The sequence below is a fragment of the Colobus angolensis genome, unplaced genomic scaffold, assembly GCF_000951035.1.
Source record: "Colobus angolensis palliatus isolate OR3802 unplaced genomic scaffold, Cang.pa_1.0 Scaffold37, whole genome shotgun sequence".
In the NCBI taxonomy this organism is placed as follows: domain Eukaryota; kingdom Metazoa; phylum Chordata; class Mammalia; order Primates; family Cercopithecidae; genus Colobus; species Colobus angolensis.
In genome coordinates this window covers 2,939,195-2,966,665 of record NW_012117043.1, presented here as the reverse complement: position 1 = coordinate 2,966,665, position 27,471 = coordinate 2,939,195, and the positions used below count along the sequence as shown (strand labels likewise).

The 27,471-nt window shown below is 52.7% G+C and overlaps 1 protein-coding gene across 1 annotated transcript in view; it reads right to left on the bottom strand.

Moving 5' to 3' along the window:
• Window positions 1–750: 750 nt before the first annotated feature.
• The window catches only part of TBX4 (T-box 4), a 67,727-nt gene continuing 41,006 nt past the window's right edge, over window positions 751–27,471 (bottom strand). The window contains exons 6-12 of the mRNA XM_011953769.1: window positions 26,522–26,616; window positions 18,322–18,441; window positions 16,599–16,746; window positions 5,489–5,641; window positions 4,426–4,514; window positions 4,069–4,298; window positions 751–1,465 (exon numbers count right to left, since the gene is read on the bottom strand). Of these exons, the coding sequence (XP_011809159.1) occupies window positions 846–1,465; window positions 4,069–4,298; window positions 4,426–4,514; window positions 5,489–5,641; window positions 16,599–16,746; window positions 18,322–18,441; window positions 26,522–26,616 (1,455 nt within the window). The 3' untranslated portion in view covers window positions 751–845. The remainder of the gene's footprint in view (window positions 1,466–4,068; window positions 4,299–4,425; window positions 4,515–5,488; window positions 5,642–16,598; window positions 16,747–18,321; window positions 18,442–26,521; window positions 26,617–27,471) is intronic.

Genomic DNA, 27,471 nt, shown 5'->3' with positions numbered 1-27,471 from the left:
GGGAGGCCGACTCTCCGCAAGCCAGAGTGAGAGACTGTGTGTTGGGGACCTGGGGGAAGGGCTCTGTACTTTACTACAAAACCTGAATGATGACAGAGATGCTACTGGTTGCATTTTCCCTCCTCTTGAAGGAAAAAAAAAAAACCTTTAAAAATACCCCTCAGGTGACATGTAGCACATGACCCTTTCTGAACGTCATCCCTCAGACCTCAGAGTTCCAGTCATCAATGTCTAGGCCACTAACCGAGCAGCCAGCTGTACTATCAAAGTACATGTTGTGGCTTAGCTGAGCCCACCTCTCAGGCAGTCTTACAGACTCTCCAGAAGCCCAAGGAATGGGCCTCCTGCTACCAAAACCAGACTCTCAGCTCCCCTTGCAAATAGAAGGCCAGGAACTCTAAGGTGTGCACAGAGCCGTCACACCCCAGCAGCAAGAATCTTCCTACCCCAGCAATGAGAATCTTTCCCCATGGGACAGACCTCCCCACCTGGCCCCTGAGTAAATCAATAATTATAAAACCTTTCCAATAACTCATAAGAACCCTCCACTCCCATCCCACCCACGGGCATGTCAAGAGATGTCAGATCACAATGGACCCAGGTCCTACAGCCAAAATCGCTTCTTAGATAAATGTGGTGGTTTCTTTTCCTTGTCGTGACCTCAGTTGTATGTCAGAAGATGGATGCTCTCCAAATACATACGTGCTCGCGTGCAGACACACACACACACACACACACACACACACCCTCTGGAATACCTTCCTGTGTTTCTTGGTAGTGCAGGCCACCCACAGAGGTTAATACTGGAGCAACACGGTGCCAGGGCTGTGGAGGAGACGTGAGAGTCATCCATCAGTCCAGTTCTCCACGGTCCCCATTCCTGAATGGTACTGTAAGGAAGACTCTCGGGACAAGGAGAAGGTTTGAGAGTAGAGAAACTCATTGGCAGCATTTAGATGTGGTGAGGGTGGCTTCCTCTCACTTCCTGGGGGAAGGCCGCGCTCTCTTGGGAATGAGGCGCTGGGCCCCCGCTCTCGGACCTGAGACTGGGAGAGCTGATTGTAGACGCTGAAGTGGGCATTTCCTGGTGGCTGGGAGCTCTGAGCGGAGAGGGTGGGCAGCCGCGGCATCATGGTGGTGGCGGTGAAGTGGGTGGGGAAGGGCTGGTATGGCACAGTCTCCATCGTCTGCACGCTATAGCTGGTGTACGGCGACACTGAAGTCCACATGTTACAGCTCAGTGGAGGTGGGGGCAGGTCGTCCACCCCAGACACCCCGGCAATCTCGGGCCCTGAACCTGAGTACATACAGGCTTCTCTGGGGGTCACCTCACTGCAGTAGGAGGGGCTCAGCATCTGCTGGTCGTAGGGAGGGGGAGAACGGAAATAGTGATCCTCCCCCACCGCAGAGGGGGCTTCCAGATACGATCGCTTGCAGGGTAAGTCCAGGTGTCGGGCACCATCTGCTGAAAGACAAAGGAACACTCAGGAAGAACCATTTCCACCAGCCCAGGCCCCAGGGCACCCTGCTGGATGCTGGGACAGCCTGTCCTTTTCCCTCGGCGCCCACCCTCCCCATGTTGCCATGGCACTCCCAGAGCCATTTCAATCAGCCACAGCTTTTATAGGGTGGCAGCCGCCAAGAAGTAGTCAGATTACGGACCCTACTCAGAGGCCACGGGGGACACCACATCACCGGACACTGAGGGCCGGGCTTAGCCAGGCAGCACTCGGCTTTGATCCTTCGCCAGCCTGACTCTTGAGAGAGTAAGAGGCCTTGGTGTGCAGTGGCATTCTCAGGCTAGGCCCACCCTGGCCAAGGAAAGTGGAGGCCCTTGCCAGGCCAGCCCAGGCCCAGAGGCCACATCTGTCTGAAAGAGCCAGAAAATTAAGGCCATGAGGTTTCTGCCTCCATCCTCAGCTCCCAGGAAGACCTCAGGGAGCCAAAGCCACTTGTAGGCATGTTTCTGTTGTTTTTAGAAGAGGAACTAACCTCACATGTGTTTAAAGAAGAGCCATCGGATTTTTACTACACAGATTCCAACATAACAGTGTCTACAAAATTAAGAAATAGAACTGATAATACGTGAAAAAGGTGACATACTTTTCAGGCTAAGCAGATACTCTGGAGGAAGACGACATCAGATGCCACAAATCACGCATGTGCCTTTTGACATCCTCCACCAGGAGGGTCTAACTATCTGGAGTGGTGCGCCCTTGGAGTGGTGCGCCCTCCCCTGGGATCCAGGGCTGACCCAGGCCTGAGGGTTTGGGGAGCAGCCCACTGAGCCAATTTAAGAACACTCATCCGGGCTGGGTGCGGTGGCTCACACCTGTAATTCCAGCACTCTGGGAGGCCAAGGTGGGCGGATCACTTGAGGTCAGGAGTTCAAGACAGCCTGACCAACACGGTGAAACCCCATCTCTACTAAAAATACAAAACTTAGCTGGGTGTGGTGGCATGCACCTGTAATCCCAGCTACTGGGGAGGCTGAGGCAGAAGAATCGTTTGAATTCGGGAGGCAGAGGTTGCAGTGAGCCCAGATTGCACCATTACACTCCAGCCTGGGAGACAGAGCGAGACTCCATCTCAAAAAAAACAAAAACAAAAAAAAACAAAAAACACAAACCCCACACATCCATGGCTCATCTTGGCCTCCCTCCTCCTGTTTTCTCCAGGGATTCATTCTGGGAGCTCTGTGTGTGCACACACAGGGCTGGAAGCAGAGGGGCTGAGTGGGTGTGAAGGCCTGTGCTCACCTCTCTCCTCTGCCCCTGCTGGTGGCATCTGCCCTTTCCAGGGAGACCTGCTCCTCTCCCTGGCCCAGCTCTCTCCTTTGCCCCTCACTCAGCCCGATTCTCTGTCTTCTCTCCAAATCCCTCTCTTCTCGCTGCGCTAAGCTCTTGATCCTGGCAGGTGGCTTACTGACTCTAGGTCAGGAGTTGGCAAACATTTTCTGCAAAGGGCCAGATAGTAAATATCTTAGGCTTTGTGGGCCACAGGGTATCTGTTGCAACTACGAAACTCTGCTGTTGTCCCATGAAAGCAGCCATAGACAACCTATAAGTAAATGAGTATGGCTGTGTTCCAGTAAAACTTTATGGACACTAAAACTTTAATTTCACATAATGCTCACATTTCATGAAATATTCTCCTTTTGATTTTTTTCAATTGTTTTGAAATGTAAAAACTATTTTGTACAGGTAGCAGGCTGGGTTAGGTCTGAAGGCCACAGTTTGACGACCCGTGGTCTAGGTCACTGAGTTCTAATGAGACTTATGCAGGGGATCTCGGAGCTCTGCCGGGCTAGTCCCTAGGAACAGGGCTGAGGGAACATTCTGGATGGCAAGCAAAAGTCCCCAGGCTCATTCTGAAGGGAATTTCAGTGGCCCCGTGAGGTCTTCTGGTGGAGTAACATGAATCATTGCAATTCTATCCATGGAGGAATCAAAACCTGGCACAGAGCACAGACGTGATGGTGCCTAGCTCCGGGCTCCTCCTCTTTACGAAGAGGCCTGGCACAGAGGGTGCTGTGGCTTGTCTTCCCAGCCCCATCTACATCCACAATAGCTCATCTCAACTCTCAAGCAGCCACTGCAGATCCTGGAAGGAATGATCGGATGGAAGGCCCTGCATGTGAGACACCAAGTCCTCCCTGTTCTGGAATTGAGGTTGCTTTGACAAATAACAGCTCCAATCCCAAAAACTCTGGACCGGGAAGTGTCAGCCTCTTCCTGCACTTCCAGGCAGAGCCCAGCTCACCCCATGAGGCTCTCAGAGCAGTGACTGCAAAGCAACACTTGGAAAGGCATCTGGGGACACCAGGGCTACAAGCTGTCTGTGAGGGTTCCAAAGGCAGCATTAAAGATGAGAACCAGCATCCCTGCACTGGAAAAGATGGCCCTGTGCCCAGCTGTGATCCCTAACTCTTCAGGCTCACTCTCCCAGGCCACACAAGCACCAGATGCGTGTGTGTGTGTTGGGAGGTCGGGGGGCTGCAGAGTGGTTTTGGGGAGAACCTCACCCCTTCTCTGACCCCCTAGGGCTTCTAGACCAGGAGAGCACTACCTCGTCTTTTCAGGCAGTGATAGAAGAGGCTTGAGTCCCTCTGGGCAGGAAAGGTGCTGAGGGGCAGGTCCTGCGGCTCCGCGAGCTGCGAGTGAGCGCCGTTCTCGTGCTGGTAGTGCTGGAGCGCCTGGTGGGTGCCGAGCAGGGGGCCCACGTCCGGTGTGGCCGAGAGTTGGGGGGAGATGAGCCTCTGCCTCATGATGCTTTTGGAAATCACGGGGTATTCTTTGCTGAAGGGGTGGGGGGGGACAGGAGGAGAGACAGGAAGAGAGTGAAGATGCACTGAGGGTCACAGAGGCCACATGCCTGAATCCCATCTGCCCTGCCCGCCCCACCCCCCGGGCCGCGCAGCCCCACCTCTGCAGCCGGGCCACACGCAGGTCACTGTCATCACTGCCCCGGAATCCCTTGGCAAAAGGGTTGTTCTCAATTTTCAGCTGGGTGATCTGTGGGGAGAAAACACACAGGGTCACCGGGAGGAGGGCGAGACTGGGCTGACCTCTGGCCCTCCTGCCTCCCCAACCCCAGGCAAAGTCAGAACTAGGGTAGGTCTGGGGAAGTGGGCCTTGCCATTCCCACTTGGTTTGTTCCTGGCTCCGATCCCTTCTCCTTGCTCTCCACCCTCCGATTCTTTCTGCTGCTGCCCAGCCCGCTGCACTGCCGGGATTCTGTCCCCATGGGTCTCTCCTGGGGACCTGTAACAGCTTCCCAGTCAGCATCCCAGGCCTGCCGCCTGAATCTGTGCAACTACCACATCAGGCTCTGAGTGACCGTTCTAGATGCATTTCCGACTCTGTCACTCTTCTGCCTAAAATCCACCACAGCCACGGCCCTTCCCCAGTGACCCCTGCCCACCTTGCCAGTCCCCGTGTGCATACTGTGGAAAGCAGATGGGTGGCAGAGCACGGCTGTCAGTGACTGGGACACAGTGGGGGTGGCTGGGCTGGGCGGGGCAGTAGTGAGGGTGGGAGGTGGCCAGCCACAGCCTGGGAAGTGCCGCTGCTCAGGCTGTGCTTCCACACCCCAGCTGACAGCACCCCGGGGCTCCTCTCCCCATTCCCTACCCCTCTCTCTGAAGGCACCAGGAGATGAACCAAGAGAAAGAAGATTGTGGAATGAAAGGGTCCAATGCTCAAACCACAAGGCAGGCTCCAAGCTCCTGGTTTTTACAGTTGCCAATTTTCTCCATTCCGCAAAACACAGAGACCGTAATTCCTCTGCGCTGGAGATGGACGTGTCTAGTGTCCTTTTCTGTTCATCATTCGATTTGTTCACGGTTCTGAGGGACTCTAGGCTTCTGAAGGCCCTGCACTAAGCCTGCCCAAGCCCTGCTGGGACTCCGGCTTCATACTCTGCCTCTCTTCATGGTGGAAGGAATGCAGGATGGTTTTAAGCGGGGTCTGTGGGGCAGTGGCTGTACCTTGTGATTCTGGTAGGAGGTCACAGAGATGAAGGAGGTCTCTGGAAACACGTGGGTGCAGAAAGCGGTGTTTTTGGAGCCAAAAGCGTTGTTCTCATCCGCCTTAACGATGTGGAGCCGCGGCTGGTACTTGTGCATGGAGTTGAGGATGATCTGGAAGGGAAGGATCTCATGCTGAGCTCCAGGTCCCCATCCGCAAACCCCAGGCCCTTGACCTCATTCATCTGGCCCTGGCCTGGTTTTTCTCATTCTCCTCAAAGCACAGGATCCAGGGCCTGCGGACCAGGACTGGAGCTCCCAAGTGAAGAACCAAGCCCCTGGGCCCCAAACTCTCTCCACCCCGGCCCCACTTAGCCTCTCTGCACCAGCACTAACGCCCAGCCCCAGGTCCTCCCTGATGTGACCAATTATTCACTGTGGTAATGGAGAACTGGAGTAAGCCCTTAACAGTGTAAAAGCCCACTGTGAACTCAGCACAGTGTAGCAGGTGGAATTCTGAGCTGTCAGCAAAAGTCCCTAGGGTGCCACCGACTCACTGTTTGATCTCAGACAAGTCACTAGGCTTCTCTGTGCCTCAGTTTCCACATTTGTAAATGGGATCATAACATGTAACCTCCCCTCAGGGGTCCCCCTCCAGCCTCACCTCTTCTCAATACCCTTCTTACACATGACCTGCCTCTTCTAGAAATACTTGGGTTTTGCAGGATGAGGGAGAGGGAGGAAGCTGAGGAAAGTGTCCCACTGTAACTTTTTTGTTACATTGCTCATTTGTTCTTTCTTTTCTTTTCTTTTTTTTTTTTCTGATGGAATCTCACTCTTGTTGCCCAGGCTGGACTGCAGTATCGCAATCTCGGCTCACTGCAACCTCCACCTCCTGGGGTCAAGCAATTCTCATACCTCAGCCTCCCAAGTAGCTGAAACTACAGGTGTGCTCCACCATTCCCAGCTAATTTTTTATATTTGTAGTAGAGACAGGGTTTCACCATGTTGGCCAGGCTGGTCTCGAACTCCTGACCTCAAGTATCCGCCCACCTCGGCCTCCCAAAGTGCTGGGATTACAGGCGTGAGCCACCGTGCCTAGCCTTGTTCATGCATTTCTCAATGTTCACAGAGGCTGGCTGAGGATGTGCTGGGGAGACCCAAATGTATCCTGCCTTCAGACCTGCCCAAGGCCGCTCCTAGCCCTCAGGGAAGCTCTTCAAGTGTTCAAGGTGCCAAGGTAGGAGACGGCACAGTTCCTAAAATAATGCCATAGAAGGCAAGAGGCCCCCAATCCCAAGGGCCCTTGAGGATGCCATGGGCTGGGGGAGGTGAGTTGCCGTGGCTGGACAAAGCTTAGCAAAGCGCCCTGGAGGTGCGGCCGCCAGAGCCCCTGGGGCCGCTCGCAGTAGTTGCTGCTCCAAACCTGCTTCATTTGGCTGCGCCCCACGGTAGCAGCTGCATCATGTGCCATTAAAATGTATTTTTTATCGTTGACATTTGCCAGACGCCCTCCCCACTGAAGGCAGGACCAGGAATTTGGGGCATTTTATCAGCCCTGCAGCTTCTGTTAACCCTTTGGTTTCTGTGGCCGGGCTAGGCAGGCCCTAGGGTCCTCTTCCCCTCTGAGCTCCCTTCTCTGTAGCTGGGAGTGCCCTTTCCTTGGGTTGGTGGTTGGGCTGCCACCCTTCTAGGTTTCCAGGGATGGGGCCTGGTGCTGACGCTTAATGAAAGGTTTAACCCGTTAGTGACCAGAGTGCCATGAGAAAGGCCAGAGTCAGGCTCTTCCATGGCAAGTCTTGGCCAAAGTCTTAGTCTGGGAAGACTCTGTGCTCATCGTGCCCTGGGGCACAGGGATAACTTAGAGAGCCAGCTCAACTGAGGAACAGGTGGGCCAGGACCTGGGTTGTGGGTACTGGCCTTCCCTGGGCTCCTCGGTTGAGCTGGGTGACTCCATCCAGCAGGAACCACACTTTCTGCCTTCTGCACTGGCCACTCCCCCATCAGCCCTCAGTGACAAACCTCTGGACCCTCACAAGGCGAGTACATAACTCCCCAAACCCCAAAGCAGGTCCTGCAGCTGGGGACCTGCCGCCCAACTGGGGGCCTGCCAGGTGAGGAATGCAGAGTGAGGCTACAGGACACAGGTCCCGCTTAGAGAGGCCTTGCTATTTGTCCCTTTCCAGGACGCTGGGGATGCTCCTGTGGTGAGAGGAACTGCGCTTGGAAAACACCTCCCAGCCCCTTTAGGTGACTCCATCACCCTGCACTATTCACAGAGCTCCAGGCACCCACAAAGGACCCACGTTCCCAGAAGATCCGGCAATGGAATACTTGGGAGGTGGCCTGATGGCTCCAGGAATACCCAGTTTCTACCTGCGCACCTTTGCACATGCAGGTCCCTCTGCTATCTTGATCTTCCTTTCACATTTTCTTCTCACCTTCTGGGCCTAACATCTCTTCTAGGAAGGCCCACCTCTTCCAGGAAGGCTCAGGTCCAAGGGCCTGCTCTGAACACCCAGTTCTGAAACTTGCTTCTCATGCGTTATCTACCTGGCTGTCATTCTGCATCCTAGTGGCTTCCTATTTCTTCTTTTCCCTTCAGTTACACTCTAAACTCCTCAGGAGAAAGGGCTATACCTTTTATCCTTTTGTACCTCCAGGCTCCTTTGCCCCCAGACAGGATCTAGTGAGGGCAAGGTCGGGTTTGAGAGTGGGAAGATCTGGGCCACAGCCACAAACCCTCTATGGGAACGTGGGCAAGTCCCCTCCTCTCTGGTCTTTGCTTGCTCACTAAGGACGAGATCATCTCTAAGGCATTTTCCAGGTCAAAAGCGGTAATGAAACATGCACAGAGACGATCTCCCATGAGCTCAGTGTTCCAGCTCCTTGGCATGAAGGCCTCTCCCAGTCACTCTAGCCCTCCAAAGGTGGCAGCACAAAGGGAGAACAGAAACTGGACTGAGAGAACCCAGGATAGAGCCATAGGCACCAGCACCTCATGAAGGTTGTGCAGGACACTAGGACACGTGGCAGCAGCCTCCCTGCTCCTGTGACACCTGGGCAGTCATGAGCAGTCGTGGGCTGATCAAAGCCCTGGGTATCATCATCAACTCCCTTTCTCCTCACTGTCATCCACCTCCAGGTGCCCTCAGTGACTGATTCCTGTGACTCTATCTATAAAACAAAAGCCCCTCCATTCCCTTTGCACACCCCTGCGTCAGGCCCCACCATCTCTGGCTGGGCTGCGGGGACAGCCTCCCCCTACTTCCATGTACTTTCTCTTCATTTCATCCTGCAATACACCCCATCAGTTCACTCCCCTGCTCAGAACCTTCTGGGAAATTCAGGAAGATGTGCATTGCTTAAGAGCAGAGCCTTTTATATTTCCTCCTCTTCCCCCCCACATCCCCTCCTACGACTGCTGCCAGTATATAGGGCTCAATAAATGTCTTATATCCACAATCCACCTTTGATTGTTCCCGCTTGACCCTTGGAATAAAGGCCAAACCCCTTAGCCCATCAGACAAAGTCCCTGATGACTAGGGTGGAGAGACTGCCCAACATACCTTCTGAGGCAGGGAACCAGCCAGGCTCACAGGGAAACCTGCAAAGAGGGAAGCTGCCAGTCCTACAGGGGCAGGTGGGAGCCACTAGGTGAGGGTAACCCCAGTCATAGAGAAGTCAAGAAGAGTGCAGACGCCTTCATGATCTCTGTTCACCTACGTCAAGTCCTGAGCAAGCTCTTCTCCTTTTCCAACCATTGGGTTCCCTATCTATAAAGTGGGGACTTTGACTAAGTGGTCCCAAAAACCCCTTCTGACTCCAACAGTCTAGAACCTCGACAAGTATCTGGAAGAAAGTCTCACCCATTGAGCCAAGGCAAGTATAAACTTGAGCCTTAGTCCCATCAGCCGGGAGAATGTGAAACCAACTCAGTGACTCACACACCTGGCTTTGCTCGGAAGTTCCTCAGGCGCCACATTAAACTACTTTGCCAGAGTTTCACATTTATATTTGCTGCAGAGGATATGGGGCCAAATGGGCCAGCCACGTCAACAACCCCACTACATGACTGGTTCCGTCATCATCATCATTTCACAGAAATGGGATTCATTATGTTCTGGCCACAATTCAGAAGCCTGTTCCATTTTAACAACTGCAATTGCGCCAAACATCCCTCTCCTCAAGAGATCGCCATAGCGTGCTTGGCCAATAAAGCCCAGATCTATCTACATTGGAATCAGAGAACATTAGGGCATGGAGAGGCAGGCCATTGAGATCATTTGTGTCCAGCTCTCTAATTTTACAGATGAGGAACAGAATGCTGGTAGTAGAGACGTGACTCGCCCAGGAACACACAGCTGGTTGGAGACACAGTCTGCAGCAGGATCCAGATGGCCTGTGAGAGAGCACACATCGCTCTCAACAAGCTCAGAGTTCATGAGAAGGTGCCAATTAAACACTGTAAAGGACTTGGGTCAGCAGGCCCTGCTGTCCATCACAGAACACACATTATGTGGATGCTAGCCCCTCAACAGTGTGGCTAATGTCCATTTTGTCAGATACTAAAACCAGATTTACCCTGTACCATAATTTTACTTTCTGTGACTACCTTCTCCACCATCCTTCTGATCCTCCCCAGCCCTACCAAGAGGTTAGGACAGTGACAGGATCTCAGCTTAAACACCAAAGAAGAAAAGAAAGAAAACTGAGACCAGAATGATAAGAGGTGCGTCCAGGGAAAATTCAAACTAGAACGAAATCAGGGAGCCCATCAGCCCACTCCAGAGGCCTTGGCCAGAGGAACCTCAGGCCTCACGTCCAGGGAGCAACACTGGGGTGGTACCATGGGGCCTCCAAACCTTCCTGCCCTCTGCCACAGCAACAGCAGTAACAGCTGGCACTTACTGAGCATAGCCTGTGTGCCAGGCCCTGTGCTAAGTCATTTACATGCACCATAAAATTAATCTTTACATTATCCATATAAAGTAGGCATTAATTATTATTGCCCTTATTTTAACAGGCGAGGGACTGACGGTCAGGGAGGCACAGGCATTTGCCCAGCATCAGACAGCCAATTTCAGGCACAGCCAGAATTGGTTCTAGTTTCCAAGCCTGAGTTCATACCTCAACCTGGCTGGGGAGGATGGGACCTGATCTGGAGCTCAGGGCTTGGCACATTGTCAGGGATCAGCAAATGTGGAAGGAAAGGAGGAAAGAGGGAGATAAATAGCTCTAGGTCCCCAATGGCAAATTTGCAGCATAAGCTTTGGGGGGGCATCCAGCATAAGCTTTGGCAGGGGAAGTGGCTTTGCTGTCTAACTACCACCTCCTTCAGGAGTTTCTCGTGCACTTACCATCCACCAGCACCCACTGGCTTGCCAGACACGATGGCTAGGCACTAGGATGTCACAGTGATTGGAAACCTCATGGTTTACTATCTGGTGGTGAAGTCACATAGTAACCCCGAAACTGAGCAGAAATAAGCAGTGAGAAAATGTAGTGAAAGAAAGGCTGCATTTATCATGGTAACGAATCAGGTGACACACCTAACAAGAAATGTGCAGGGTCACTTCAAGGAAACCTGAATACGCCTGAAGGACCAGAAAACCCTTCAGCAAATAGAAAAGGATTCCTATCAGTCTTCTCTAAGTAAATTTATAATTTAAAGCACATCCAATAAAAATACAAATAAGCTCCTTTTTTTCTTTTAACACTACAAGCTTATTCTAAAGTTTATATGAAAAAATAGACAAGACTAGCCAAGAAAACTCTGAAGAAGATCAAGGAGGCCCAGTCCTGCCAAACACTAAAACCTATTATCCAGTCTCAACAGTTAAAAGACTGGCGTGTGAACAGGCACACATTCATATGGGGATTTAGTGTTCAGAAATAAGGCCCCCCAACCAGGGGAGGAAAGTGGACGACTCAATTAGTGATCCTGGGACAACTGGACAGCTCTCTAGAAAAGAAAAAAAAATTGGATTCACACCTCAAATCAAGGCCAGGATAAATTCCAAAAGGATCAATGGTTTAAATGTAAAAACAAATCCATAAAATACTAGAAGAAAAGTCCCTTATAAGTAAGGAGGGGATTAGGGCTTTCAATAACTCAAAATCCAAAACCCAGAAGGAAAAGACTGATCAATTCAACCAAAAGCATTGGCGTGGGAATATCACTACAGGCAAAACCAAATGACAAATGATAACCTGGACATGTGTAACTCATATCACAGATAAGAGCTACATCCTCCTAATTTATAAGAGTTCTTAGAAATTCATATCAAAAACCTACAAGAAAAGTGAGCAAGCAAAGGACAAGAACAGCAGTTCACAGGAGAGGAAATTTATTAAAATAAGATGCCTAACCTTACTCATAATAAAGGAAATGCAAATTAAAGCTAAAACTGATATCCACTTTTCACCTGTCAAACTGACAAAAATCCAGACGTTTGTTCTCCCACCCTTATTGGTAAGGCCATAGTCAGTGCTGGAAATATATACATCAGTACAGCTCCCATGGAGGGGAATTTGGTGATAGTTTCAAAGTTACAAATCCGCATACCCTTTGAACAGGCCATTTATCTCACAGATATACTTGGCACTGTATAAAATGGCATATGTACAAGCTTAATCAGAAGAGCAAAGAATAAAAAAAATCTAATTCCTTCAATAAGAGCTGGCTACATGATTTCTAAAACAATCATTCAATAAAATTCTATGCAGCTGCAGGCCGGGCACGGTGGCACATGCCTGCAATCCCAGCACTTTAGGAGGCTGAGGCAGGCGGATCACCTGAGGTCAGGTGTTTGAGACCGGTCTGATCAACATGGTGAAACCCTGTCTCTACTAAAAAAGGAAAAATAACAAAAATTAGCTGGGCACAGTGGCAGGCACCTGTAATCCCAGCTATTCAGGAGACTGAGGCAGGAGAATTGATTGAACTCGGGAGGTGAAGGTCGCAGTGAGCCAAGAGCGCACCATTGCACTCCAGCCTGGGTAACAAGAGCGAAACTCCATCGCAAAAAAAATTTAAAATAATAATAATTCTGTGCAGCTGCAAAAGGGATGAGGAAGCTCTCTCTGAATGCACTCTTCTCTAAGAGATATTATTAAGTTTACAGAGCAAGATGCAAAAAATGTTTCCATAGTATGCCACCTTTTGTGTGTAAAAGAGGGGATTCCAGATTACACATTCTGCCTGTGTGCAAAAACAAAACAAAAATGCTGAAAGGGAATTAGTAACTGTGGTTGCCTGTACTGGGGGTTGAAACAAACAGTGGATCAGGAACAAGTAGAAAGAGATGTCGTATTGTAGACATTTTAATTTATTCAATGATTTATGTTTAAAGCTTGTGAAAGTACTTCCTATTCATAAATAAAATTTTAAGATGCAAATAGGTACAAAATTATAACTTTGGCAAGTACTAGCATGAAAAGTTGCATAGTGCTCTGACAGCATAGAATGAGGACCCCAATCTTTCTCTCTGAAGAACGTGCATTTGAGCTTGGATCCCGCAGCTCAGGAGTAGCTACCTAGGCAAAGTGGGTGGGAAGATAGTCCCAGGGCTAAGGGTGGGGCAGTCAGGCCTATGCCAATTACGAAGCCCAGTGGCTAGAGCAGGAAGTCACATATTTATGTGGGGACTAATGAGTGCTACTTTGTGACTGAGGAACTGCAGTCCACACCTCTAGCCCAGGGGCTAATGCAGCCCCTCCGACAGTTGGACTCACTGGGTCAGAAATCATAAACTGGCCCTCCCTCCTCAGCAATCTGGGATACCCACATGCCACCATTTCCACATGGTGCTGCAGGATATAGGTCCCACCTATGCCCCAGTGAGGCCGTCCCCAACTTCCTGAAGCCCAGGTATTTCTAGAAGCTTATTCAGAAGAGAAGAGGAAGAAAGCTGGGGGAAGCAGCTTCCCTTCCCATCTTATGGTTGCCTGGCACAGGACCCTGCTGGGCGTGGGAGGTAGTGGCAGGCAGGAAGGAACAGTGGGCAGGCAGCTTCTGTGGCCAGAAGAACAGCAGAAGCAAAGCTGAATTCAGGCCACCTGGAGGCAGCCCATCTAGCCCCAGCCCCATGGTCCTTTCTGTTCCTGCCTGGCCCAACCGTGGGACTGGAGCTGACTCCCTCTGCCCTCCTGAACCTGCCCCCAAGGTTTGGACTGGAAAATTTCTTGTGGGCTTCTGCTGTGAAGACTTTCCTAATCCCACAACAAAAACCCACAAGGAGTGTTCTAGTCAGAGCTCAGTCCTGTCTTTTAGGAGGTTCTGGCCATGTGGTCTGAGAGGTTCCTGTTCCAGGGCCCCATCTGCCACACAGGACAGGCTACCAGGCCCAAGACTTCAACCTAAGGTCCTCAGACTTCAGAGGAGAGCTGAAGAAGGGCATCTTGAATTATGGGAAAACCCAGATTATCCCAAAATGGCTGTTCCACACCCCCGACCCCGACAGTCAGGGCTTCCTGCTCTTTGAGGCCTTAATGCACCCACAAGCAGACACATGGGCTCTCAGCCACCCTGCTCATCTCCGGGGATAAGGAAATGGGGTGGCTTGGGCCCAGGGATCTCCAGGCTAGAAGGACACTGAGTCTACTTGTTGGACCTCAAGATAATACCGCAGCCACTCTCATGGGCTCTCAACTTGCCCTTTCGCGAAGAGAGAGCCCACCCCTTTGGGCAGGAGTTAGGGGTGAGGGCTGCCGAGAGGAGGCAGCTGCTCAAGCTCCTGGGATACCATGAGGATCCCCAGGAAAAGTCCAAGCTCATGTGGCTGGAGAAAGTCCCTTGAGGCCTGGAAGCTTTCAGGGCAAGCTGAAAATGTAGAAGTGGTTGTGCAGATGGAAGGGCAATTCCCAATACAGCGCGGCTTTTCCCCAGCCTCTTGCACTGAGAAGCCAAGAAGGGTGACTCCTTCACCCTTCAGTGGGAGCTCACCACTCCCACGGGCACGGGCCAAGGGGCAGAAGAAAGTCAACATCCAAATGGGTTTCTGTGCCCTGATATGTCCCTCCACAGCCCTTGTCTGAATGGCCAGAGGCTGCTCCCTCTTCAAGGGTGCTCTAAATAGGTGAAGATACCGCAGCAAGAGCCCTGGGTACGGAAAGGCAGTGGAGAAGCCCAGGACACTGGACCGGGAAGCAGAAGGTCTGGGTCCAAGACAGTACCTGGGCCCTGCCACACTCACAGGGCTGTTGTAGCCAATAAACTGTAAGTATGGGTAAGTGTGAGGATGAAGGGAGAAGGAAGATGCTCTGCGTCCCACTCATCCAGGGAGAAAGCTGAGTTCCTGTGGGTAGTATCCCTGTGGCCAAAGCAAGGGAAGCCCCAGGCAGGCATGACAGGTGTAGCCAGGGGCATGTCCAGCATCATAAGCCCATCAAGCAGCCTCACCGGCCCTGACTTCTATGCAGGTTATCATAAACCGCTCACAGACCCAGGGAGAGCCACTGAAGAGATTAGCCAGGCTGTGAAAAGCTACTGCTAGGCTGTGAAGGCCAGAGCACTCTCTCCCACTTCCTATAGAAGGCCCAGTTTTCCATCCCTTAACTCCCTCCCCTCTCACTTTCTAGAGGTTGGGGAAAAGAGGAGTCCTCTGAGACATCGCCGCAGCTGGTAGCCCTGACAACAAGCTGGCGCATCCAAAATCCTCTCCAGGCTTGCATCCCTAGGGACAAATGGCCACCCAAAGATGCAGCTCCCCCCAAGCTCTGTATTCACCCCCCATGGGGTCTGTGTGTGTGTGTGTGTGTGTGTGCAGTCATGGGCCAGGTTCCCTAGCCTCCCAACACAGAGACCCTCCCTAACCTTTGAGGCTGGTGCCATAGCCTGGCCAAGCACAGGAAGTTAGGTAGGAGTTGACTGGGAACAAAGTCTTGACCAGGATGGTGCCCTGGGAGACCCAGGAAGCCCCTCTGCCTCTCAGCTGAAATGCCCTGGGGCTCAGGGAGGTGGGAACTTGGCTGATCCTCCCCACTGGAAATCTGCCCGCCCTGTATGGGAAACCCAGTATAGGGACTCACAAACCAGATAAGTCGGGAGTTGACGGCGTTAATTAAGCATTCTCCTAGCTGCTTGTTTATAGCTCACCAATGACTCAGAAGAGAACTGAACAGATTCTGAGAAATTAAAACTAGAAGTTCGTTGCCAGTTACATACCCATCAATCAGAAAAGAAACATGGCTGGAGTTTTCCATAGGAACTATGCTTCAGAGCTGGGGCGTAAAAGCGGGACATACCTGTGCACCTCGCAACCTCAGCAGCATCTCGAAGCCTCCACTGCCCCTGCCCTGCACCTCGAAGCCTCCACTGCCCCTGCCCTGCACTTGCGCTGTAACCATGGGCAGTCTCGAGGGGTGGGGCCTGTGCCCTGGCGGATAGTACCAGGTCCCCAGACTTCTGTTTGCCACACACTAGAGCTAAAAATTTCCACATAAAAATCTTTTTTTTGTGGACTTGCCAGGGCCAGATGGGGAAAGAATGAGCTTGGGCAGCCTGGATGGGGCGTCAGCAGCATCCCTGGGGCTTCAGAACTCTTCTGTAAGGGCCAGGCCAAACCCAGCAGGAGCTAACACGGGAGCCAGAGCAAGGTCTTTCCTTCCAGAAGCAGGCGGCTGTCAGGCCAGGCAGATGGTACATACCAAAGAGGGGCTTCGGAATGCATCCGTGACTGTTGCTCGAAAAGGCTTACTCCTCTTGTGTTATGTTCCAGCAAGGGAAGATTTTGGGGAACTGAAGCTGAGACCTGACCTGTCACCTTTATCATCATAGCTGCCATTTATTTAGCACCTCCTATGTGCAAAGTGCTTCCTGTATACCCTCTCATTTATGTCTCACAACCTCGAAAGGTACATATGGTCATCTCCATTTTCTAGACAAGGAAAGTGAGGCTCAAAGAGTCTGAAACAATTGCCCAGAGTTACCCAGCCAGTAAGTGGTGGGGAAGGAAGTCCAGCTCTCTGCACACCTTAGAGGCTTGAGCTCCTTCCCTAAACTGGTCAGTGAGTGCCAAAGCCTGGAGCTGGATCCCGGAGTGGATTCTCCCCGTCCCCATCCTGGTCTTTCCCACCCCTAATACTGCCCCAGACTTGCCTCCCGAGGCCAGGCAGCCCCCATCCTTACATGGCCAAAGGGGTCCAGGTGGTTGTTTGTCAGTTTCAACTTCTGGAAGGAGACCAGCTGCCGCATCCAGTGGGCCCCTGTGGCAGGAGAATCCGGGTGGACATACAGCCTTCCTGGCATGGCTGGCTCAGCCTTCCCTGCCACCATCCTGCCAACAGAGCAGATAAGAGCAGGCGATTACTCCAGCGGCTGGTGAGGCCAGATTCCCTGTCCCCTCTTGGAGCAAACCCCCATTGACCAGAGAAAAAAATAGCTGCTGGTCCCACCACATTGTCAAATTAGTACTTCAAGGGTAGGAGTGAGGGACAGAGGAGAGAATGCTGAGGAGGAGAGAGCAGTTCTGAATCTCCTTGATTTTACTGCAGTAGAAAAAAAAGGGAGGTTACAAGGAAATGGGATCATTTAATTGAAGGACTGGGGCTAATCACAAAGATATTGTGAGGAGATTTAGGCACTCCTATGTATATTTACGCTTATGATTTAAAAACTTTTTTCTTTTTAAGAGACAGGTTCTCACTCTGTCACTCATGCTAGTGGTATGATCATAGCTCCCTGCAGCCTCCAATTCCTGGGCTGAAGCAATCCTTCTGCCTCAGCCTCCCAAGTACCTGTGACTACAGGCGTGGAACCCATGCCCAGTTAACTTTTTAAAATTTTTGCGGAGACAGGGATCTTACTATATTACCCAGGCTGGTCTCAAACTCCTGACCTTCAAGTCTTCCTCCTGCCTCTGCCTCCAGAGTAGCTGGGATTACAGACATGAGCCACCACACCTTGTATGATTCTGATTGTCACATGTTATAAATTATATTATTTAGAGGGAGCTTCTCAGAGGACCTAGACAACTCTCAAATGGCTAGTCCACAAAACAATGGTAAGAACTTCATTGGTAGCTCTCCCCGCAGCCAGAGCCTGCTCTGAGTTCTAGCCCAGAGAGGGAGAAGAAACAGAAGCACGGCCCTTGCCAGGACGTGGCCACCAAATCCTGCCTCCTCAGTCCAATCTCTCCAGCTCTGTGGCTCACCTGCCACAGAGCCCAGTGTCCTAGCTGGCTGCTCGCTCCTGGAGTGCTGTTCTGAGCTCCCAGGCAGTCAGGGACTAAGGAGTTGGCCTCATGAAAGGTAGCCCAGCATTTGTTTACCTGGCTGGCCCCTTTTGGTTTTGTCCCTTTACCTCTCTATGTCTCCCAGTCCCTTGCCAAAGGTTCCTATCCACCAGCCCCCTGGTGGAGCCTCACTTTGTCTGGAGGGCTGGAGGGGCCTGAAGCCAAGGGGAGCATGGAGAAACAGGAGAGTGCCTCCACATACCGGGTAATGGCCCTGCTCTTAAAGTCCCCAAGAGAACTGCTCCCATCTTCCCCACAGTGAAGCACTGACAGAGTCTAAATCTGGCCAGTGTTAATGATTTGTCTGTCACCTGACAGCATAGTCACAAAGTCCTGACTGTCCATGGCCATAAGGAGAGTACAGACCCTTGCAATCCACCAAACTCCCAAACATGCAGCTGGTTTTCAGCCCAACCCCAGCCCCACCTGCAGCAGGCATACAGACATTCGCTGATCACCTCAGCCTCTGTAAGGCCAGTTCCAGGCAGTGAACTCCAGCCTGCAGACCTGGGCAGTCACTCAGGTAGCTAAGAAATCCCCCAGACAAAACACTAGGTGGGGGCGTGCAGCAAGTGGGCAGTTGAGGGAAGGTGGGCGATACAGTAAGGAGCCACTTACCATTTGTTGTCACAGAACTTGTAGCGATGGTCATCGGCGGGGACGATGTCAATCAGCAAGATGTATTTGGTCTTGGGGTTCATGCCTGTGACTTTTACCTTGTAACTGGGGAACATCCTCCTGAGGGAGCCGAGGGGTGAGGCGGAGCATGTGGACAGAGCACCAGGAGAGGTGGAACAAAGTGAGCAAGGGGGCAGAAGGCCACTAACAGGTGCTGCCCTTTTGGCCAGCGAGCCTAGCATTGGTCACAGCTGTGTGACTTGCGCAACTCACTTCCCCCTCTGCCCGCAGGGAAAAGGTGGCACTGGCTGCTGTCTCTGAGCCCTGCAGCTCTCAGTCTGTGTCTAGGAGGAGAGTTTACCCCATTTCCCAAATTCACTTATCCCCTCCCCCATGATCCCCTAAGACTTGGGGCTAGTGCCTGTGAGCAGCTGAAGCACAGAGACCCCAGTCAGGATTGTGGGAGCAGATTCTGATGCCAACCTTGTTGCCTTAATTTCCCTCCTGTCCTTTGCCAGCCCAGACACAACTGAAGTTCTGGGGTGCAATTATAGGGGGCCAGAAACCCCCGTCAGGTGCTCCCATAAATAATGAGCTGCCTCCTCTGGGTCATGCCTCTGTGGAAACCCTTAGGCCTAAAACCAGCTCGTGGGAAAATAGGAGACTGCCGTCCAAAACCATGCTAGGTTTGGGTTCTTCCGGTGTATCTATCAGGGGTATTTCTCCCTGTGAACACCTCACCTGGACCTGTGCACCCTGAGTATCAGGGGAAAGTCAGTCCAGGAGCCTCATGGATAAGAGAGGGCAGGGATTCTGAAACCACTTGCCATGGTCACAGCCTGGACCCCACTGACAAGCCTTAGGCAACTTGCTTGAACCTCTCTGTGCCTTGGTTTCCTTATCTCTAAAACAAGGATAACATTACCACCTATCTCACAGATTGCTGCGTGAATGACCACGGACTCCTGCTGCACTACACCCTCAGCAAAGTAAATGGAGAAGTGGTATGACCTACTTCTAGGAAAATGGGTTCACCAAAGCCCAGAAAGTTTGCCATTTCCTGCAGCCCGTGCTGAGGCCGTCCAGGGCCTTGAGGTTCAGGGCACATTCCAGAGGGGGCTTCCGCACACCCCTCAGCACATACACACACACAACAGCACAGTGCATACACAAACGCGCTGGGCACAGCTCCCTCCTCTGGTCACTAGGTCCCTGACTTCTGCAGAGTGAAGAACGGAACTTCCTCACCATCCTTCTCAGACTCCATCCCCCACCCCCAGCTGATCTCCCACAAAGGTGTCCCCCAAGAGAAACAGGATCCAAACCTAGCTGAAGACACAATGAAGACACTAAGCCCCACTGAGCTGTGCCACTGCCCGGCTGGTCCACTCTGGGACAACCAGCAGGTGGTTCTCTGCCTCTTACTAACCCAAGACAGTATGGGACCCTGGAGAAGCTGTCCAAGATGCCACAAACAGATTATCAGAGGCCCCTATTTTGTCACCAGGGGCACCAGCTTACCTGGACAGGACAGGGCTTCCAGAAAGGATCAAGGCCTCTATAAGCTAGCAGGCCCTATGCCCAGGCCAGGACCCCGACTGAGGCAGACGGTTCACTTCCTCGCCAGCCCACGCCCCACCCAGCTCCACCTGTGCCCCTCTCTTGCTGGAGGAGAAGCCTGTGCAAACACCGCAGGGCGGGGAGGTGGGGATGTGGGGTGTGTGTGCCCAGGCACATGTGAGCGGGTGTGCGAGTGCGCATGTGTGGATGTGTGCGTGCCTGGAGGGAGGAGGGAAGTTCTAGCTGCAAGTCTAGGGACTTATAAACCGTGTGGAAGAATTTGTCTCAGATGTCAATTGAAAGCATTTTCAAATGTCCACCCCGCCCCCTCTCCAGGAATGGGGGAAGTGAGGGGCTCAGGAACCCAACCCTGCCTCCCACTTACCAGCCCCCCTATGGGGCCTGGGGGCGCAGCTGGAACTTGCACCACCCTTTCCCGGCCCTGCCTCTCTCCCGGTGGGCCTACAGCTGAAGCAGGAAGGGCAGCAGCTGCCTTGCCTCCCCCTTCCCTGGGGTGAGGCCAAGAATCCTGCCCCCTCCAGGCCACCATTTTGTAACTGCCACAGAAACAGCCACAAAATGGGGCAGTTCTGGCCATACTTGGGCTGGCCTGGCACCTGGGGCCTGCACTCAGCTTGTCTCCTGTCATCATTCCAGGTGGCAACAGCAGAGGGCAGCCATGGCTTCCCTCCAGGGCCAGTGTCCACACAGGGGGCCGGGAGCAAAGGGCTCCCTGCCACTTTGGCAGGCATGGTAGCCTAGGCTGAGAGGAGGCTAAGGGGCCCTGGCCTTCCCCTCTCCTTCTCCCTGCTGGGCTTCATCTCCATGGCCCAGGAGGCCCGGCTGACACTGACTGAGTGCTTTCGGCAAGGCCTTTGAGGAGGCTGCTCTCTGCAGCCCCAGCTGGTGTCCTGGGACCTGGCCCCTCCTGGAAGCTGATCATAGGCCAGATTCCTGACTGATAAGGAGATGTGGCATCCGTGCAGGGAAGGGGAGTACCTCCCAGCCTCACCTCCCCTGCCCACCAGTTCCCCTCTATCTAAGGCAGCAGCGCTCTCTGCTCGGGGCTGAACTGCCTCAGGCAGTTCCATTGCCTTCAATGCAACAGACCTCTAGGTCTTCTCAGGGTCCAGTTGGGGGACTGCTTCTGAGCCATGCAGAACCCACTCTGGGGTGGGGTGGGGGGCCCTAAGCACTATCATTTCCCTGCCTAGGTGGCTCCAGAAGGAGGAAGGGTCTACCCAGGGTTGGGGAAGGGCTGCCTGTGAAGGTGAGGCCCCCTCTGTCCCCTCCATCGGCTTCCTGCCCAGGTCGAGGGGAGAATTCAAGGCTTCATGGGCATTTGCCCTTGGGTTCCTGAAGGGACTAAAGTTGGTGCCTAGATGCCTGACTTGGGGGTGTTCACCAGCGTGTCATGCCTCAGGCGACAGAGGCCAGCTGGGTTTGGGAGCTGTGACTTCCTATGAGCTCTGCCTCTCTAATGAAAGGTTTGAAATGATGGAGTGAGATGTAAATTGTTTCTGTGATTTATGGCATAGAATGTACCTGGAAACCAACACCCTACGGTGGAAAGCAACGCCTCCCTGTTTGTGTGTTGGGGTGGGGGAGGTGACCAAGAAGGAAAGCACTGCGGGTGCCGCCTGTCTCCACACAGGCCCTGCCACCAGCGCTGGCGGTGACGCCCGCCTGTCCCCGGCACTCTGTGCTCTACCTCTGGGTCCGCCCCGGCGAGCCCTCTCCCTGTGCGTTCCTCCGCTCCCCTCCCTGCACCCTCTCTCTATGCCCCCCACCCTCTCCCTGCTCCCACCCCGTCCTCCTGTCCCTCCCTCTTCTCAGCCCCTCGGCACCCTTTCCACTTGCCCAGCACCTTCTCTCTGCGCCCCAAGCGCCGTCTCCATGCTCCCCTAGTTCCCCGCGCCCGATCGGGATCCCGCGCCCCCAGACAGATGGGGGCTCCCCCCGGCACACGCGGAAACGGCTCCGCCAGGGGAATAAACAAGCCGCCTGCTCGTCGGCTCGGGAGGAGATGAAAGCCCGGGGCTTCTCCTCTGATCATGAAACAGGCTCTGAAAGGGTGCGGGGCTGGAGCCTTTATCTATTCATACTCGGAAATGGCTTTAGAATGAACTGCTAAGATAAGCTTCCTCGGACATTTCTCGGTGTTGGAGGCGCGCGGGGCGCGGGGCAAGGGTTTGGGGCTTTTTTTATTCTGGCAACAAACCCATAACTGCGAACTCACTGCTGAGAGAGAACACGCAAGTTCTAGCTGCGCTCCGAGAGCCCCGGGAGCTCCCCGGCCAAATAGGTGGCCAAATTCAAGGCGCTTATTCGCAGCGCCCTTCCTGGGGAGAGGGACAGTGACTACGGGATACCCCTAGATTCTCTGCACCTGGAGGGTCCCCCAATCCCCAACCCCTCTGCAGCCCCGACTTTCTCGGAGGTCCCTGGGGACTCCAGTAATAGCTACACGGACCCTCCCTTAATGTAGGGGAACACCAGCCAGCCGGAAGGGGTCAGAAGTCTAGAGAGTGGTTTCAAGGGTGGGGATGGCGCTGACTGGGTAGGCACGCAAGGATTCTGGGGCGGTGCTGGTGATCTATTTCTTTATCTGGATGAAGGTTACACGAGTGTGTTCATTTTGTGCAAGTCTGTAAAGCTGCATCCTCAAGACGTGTGGACTCTTTTGTAGGAATGTTCCACTTCAATACATTCAGGTTAAAAATTATGTGTGTGTGTACACATACACAGGCGCCTTGGAGCCCAGAGTCTGAAAAGAACCCTACAACAGTAAAACAGGGGTCCCCTGAAAATCCTTTGTTTCTCCAATCCTGATGTGGGGACGGGGGCGGGGGCTCTTCAGGAGGAATCCTGGGTGTGCAGGGAAGAGGCCAGGGCCCAGAGTCCAGGGCTGGGGTTAGGAGTAGGGCTGCTGGTGCCACCTACACTGAGACCAAGCCTTTTATAGCCAAGTGAGTTCTGACTTTGAAGCTAATAAATCGATTTCCACATTTCACACACACATACACAGAGGCATACACACACAGTTTTCTAATTCACCCAGAGCATATTTAAGAAATCTTTTCCCTGAGGGAGGGGCAGGGGTGAGAGTGTGTGGAATGGATGTTGTTTTGGAAGATCAGTTGCTTCTCTTAGATTTTTTTTTAAGGCACTTCCTTCTGATAGACTTTTGCTTTCAGAAAATACTTTAAAAAGAGATCAAAGCACTCTCTCCCCAACCCACTTTCCCAGTGTCTTCAACCCTTACTTCTCTTATCATCCACGCCACTGGGCTCTGACGCTCTGTATACAGAGTGAGGGCAATTGGCTTTGAAGCCCCGGATTAAGCCGGGCCAAATCCTTGCCTCAGAATAACAAACAATACAGGTTCAACAGGAGTTCTCATCGGTAGTTCATTTTTCAAACGCAAATTCACTGTCACTAACACAAGCAACATTGAACTCAACAGGCTATGAAGGCTGATAGTGGAGATTTATCTGGTGGCAAAACCATGACCTAGGAGTAGGGCAGTGAGACGGTTAGGCAATTTTCATTTTGGGGAGGTTTATATTTAAATTTTTTTGTGGAGCTCACTTTTATCTATGTTTGGGAGAAAATGCAGTTTCTCACATGTATCAAGCTTGGCAGGGATGTGGGGAGGCCAAGAGAGGGATCCGCTGTCTGCGGTTATCAGCATGAACCCTCTGGACACAGAGATCCAAGAGACTGAGACAGGCTGTGGAGGGCTGTGTCCCCCATTTCACACCTGACATGGAGGTTGCTGAGTATTCAGAAACTGGTGGCTCCCACCGTGGTTGGCATTTTATCCACCAGGCCACATTGTTTGGCAGTTCAAAGTCACTATCCAGTGAGAGGGATTCTTCTCTCCGTTGACCTTCAAGACTCTCAAGGACCCAAAGGGCTAAGGTAGGAAGAAAACTTGTGACCCGAGAACTCAACCTGGCTTGAGAACATTCTGGCTCCCCTTCTCCAGTGCCTGCTCCTGCCCAGCCAGATGGCAGTTATCATGTCCCTAATTAGCCAGGGTCTCTAGGGCACAGCCACAATCCACACTGAATAGGACCCCGTAAAAAAGCAATCAAGGGAACTTATCAAAGTAGGGGTTGTGTTCTGGGGATGGGGTGCCTCATCTGTTTCCCTGTGTAGACCTGGTAACTGCCTCACTTCCCTTCTCTGGAGTTTGGTGTACGTTCTCTTGGTTCTCCTCCAGCTCTATCTATCTAGGAAGCTATGATTCCAGGTTTAGCAGCAAAGCCCAGACTGACAAATGGAAGTGTACCAAGAAGGGTTCCAGTAGAGGCACACAGAATTTGGGGAGCAGGGAGAGGCACTGGACAGGATGTTGAAGAACCACAGCTCAGTAAAGTAAATCAGAGTAAATCAGAGCAGTACAGTGGTTGCTGAAGGAGGGGGCAGCTATGAAGGAGGAAATAGGGTCTGTGAGGGGTGAGGGGTTGGGGGCATGAGACTAGTGATTTTCTTAAGAACCAGACCCAATGCAAGGATAAGTTTCTGCCAGAGAAGTGAAAGGCTGTGATGGATCCGTAATTGGCCAACATCATCACAGCCGTTTTAAAAATATTATCATAATTCCCTAAGGTCCACCTCTAAGCCTCAACTAGGATCAAGCACAAACATCTACCTGAAGTTGGCCACCTCTGGAAGTGTGTGTATAAGTGTATGTGTTGGGAGAGGGAAGAGGAGGACCCACGCAGATGCAGGAAACACCACTGAGGAAAACCATAAAATGCCTTTTGTTTAAAATGCCAGAGGGCAGACATGCCCAGAGAACATGCTGACCAGTTATTTTCAAGAGACAAGGTTATTTCTGCTGCCTAAAAATGTAAGTTCTGAAACTTTCTCTTTGTTACCTTCTTTCCACACCAGCAGGCACAAGGAATAGCCCCATTCCCCTTCACACTTGACCAAGTGGATTACCCATTTACCATCATCCATGTGATTCCCTGGTTTGAGTCTCACGGTGATAGAAAAGGAAAGGACAGCAGATAGGTCTACCGTCACCATTTCCCTGACACCACTGAGCTACAAGGAGACTGTGACTTGCCCAAGTGCACTCAGCCAGAAAGAGGCAGGGCTTGTGACACCTGGATTCCACTGTCCTGAATGCCTACTCCATGTGGCACCTCTGCCAGCCCCTTCATGAGTCTTCCTTCCCTATCTCCATCCCCAAAATGCAGCAAGCTCAGGCCCTAAAATAAACCTACTTTCTCCCTGATAGAGGCCCTGAGTGGTGATGCCACCTCCCTGGCTAAGACCTGAGGGTGGCTAAGTGCCCAGACCTCCACCCTCAACAAAATAAAGGAAATTTTATAAGGCCTGCCAGTGAGCAGAGACAGGAAGGACCACAGCACCCCACACACTGCACACAGCAAACCAACCGACTTTTTGTTTCCTTTGAATAGTCTATCATTCCGTAAGCAGTTCAGCAGAGCTGAGTTCTCTAAAAAGTAGAAGAAAATACTGAGTGGGATGCCAGACACTTCTCTAATTATCGCTAATGTTATTCACTAGCACTTCTTGTGTGCTTGCATGTGACAGGAGCTCAGTGCTTTGCATACAATGTATGAGGCAAGACCTGTTCTTCTACAGATGGAGTGGGGAGGGTACTTAAGCAGAGACCCTTAAGTACCTTGTCTGAGGTTGCACAGATGAAAGTAGCTGAGTTGGAACTGGATCCCTCACCCCCTGTGTTCTGACTCCAAATTCCTGGCACTCGAGGCTTCATCATCTTATTCCTTCAAAATCTCAATTATGAGACACATCCAGGCAAAGAGACATTTTCACACCTAATCTGTCCCCAGGGACCGAAATCAAGTGTGTGTATGTGGAGGGGACAGAGTGGGTGGGGAGGGAGTTCCTGAACCTGAACTTGCCAGCGTCTCTGTCTACAGCAATCCGCCTTCACCTGATAACCGCTCTCCTGCACACTCCTGCCCCCTCCCCACCAGCCCCAGTGAATCTCTCACTCAACCCCCTGCGAGTCTTCCTCCTCTCTTCCTCTCCTCCCTGTTCTCTCCCACAGACACCAGCGCATTTTAAAGATGTTTCCACTTTATAAATCATCCGAGAGCCGCTCCCCCAACACACAGGGAGCCCAACGTGGTGCTTTCCCGTTGGCCAGAGATGGGGATGGAAACAGAAGAGCGGCGCCCCTGGGATGAGAAACTTGGGGTTCCAGTCACTCACGAAAATGTATGAAAACCGCTCTCCCCATCTGCTGAGAGGCATCTCTGGGTCCGCAATCAATGCATTCCTGAGAAACCTCCTCAGGTCCTCAAAGAAAGGAGAGCAGAGTAGCCCCCCAGGGGGCCAAAAGTGCTGGAGCTGGGACTCTGGGCGTCGCGATCCCTGTTTGGATTCATTTGCATAGCGCTGCCCCTCCCCCCTCGGTCTTTCCCGCAAGCCCCGGGCTGCTGCGGTGGCCCCCTGCGGGCTTTGGCGGCCCAGTCCCAAGCTGCGGAGGGAGATGGCACTGAGGCCCGAGGAGGCAGACAGGACTCCCATAGGCCACCAGGCTGGGGCCGAGAGGACTTCTACGGGACCCCTCTGGTCCCCATTGCTCTCCACCGCCATCCCCGGAAGTAAATCTCGCAGCGCTGACCTGCCCGCCTTGGTGATGATCATCTCGGTGCCGGCCTCGTGGAACTTCTTCCAGAGCTCCTTCTCATGCAGCCCCACCTTGATGTTCTCGATGGTCTAGGGATGGGAGGGAGAGAAACTTGTGTCTGCCTGGCCCAGGGCTCCACGCGGAGCCTGAGGAAAGATGAACCAGACCCGAAGAGCTGTGCGGAACCCTGCCCGCCCGGAGCCCACGGCTCCAGATTTCGTTTCGCAGAACTACTGGTAAATTTAAAAGAATTAATCGGTGGCTAAAACTCCCTCCTTTGAAGCTGCACCTACGGAAGAACCCGCAGAGGACACACATAGTGGCCAGCGCAGGTTAGACGACACTCTTGCACACTCATGAACATTTCCGTGGCGGGCCATCACCACAGGCTCCCCGGGCAGACACAGACAGGGAGAGGCGCACGCACCCTCGGCCAGGTGCGCGCCTGCAGATAGTGCACACAGGTCCCCAGGCGGCATCCCGCGCGCTGTGATCGTCCGATTATCACTGTGAAGCCCTCGGCGACGTCCCAGAGGCCTTGGAGCACCGCAGCGACTCTCGTGCGCACTGGCAGGGTCGCCTTCTCTTGCCCCCCGTTCGGTCCCAGGCCCTCTATGGGTTGTTGGAGCTGGACACTTGGTCAAGGCTCGCTCCGATGCTCCGGGGGTCTCCTTCGTTCTTACTGCCCCTCTCCTCTATCTCTAGCTCTAACTCTTGCTTGTCCCACAGCAGCCCCGAGGGCTCAAAGTGGAGAAGGACCCAAAAGGCAGAGAAAGCCAGCCCTGTTCAGTGGAGAACTAACAGGCAGACCGTCCTGAACGTAGCCAGGTCCCCCTGAAAGCGAGTCCTGTTGACGATCGGACGGAATGACGGACACAGACGACCCCGCAGACAGACCGACGCCCGACTTCTACCCGACGGCTGGCGCAGCCCTACCTGCTCCG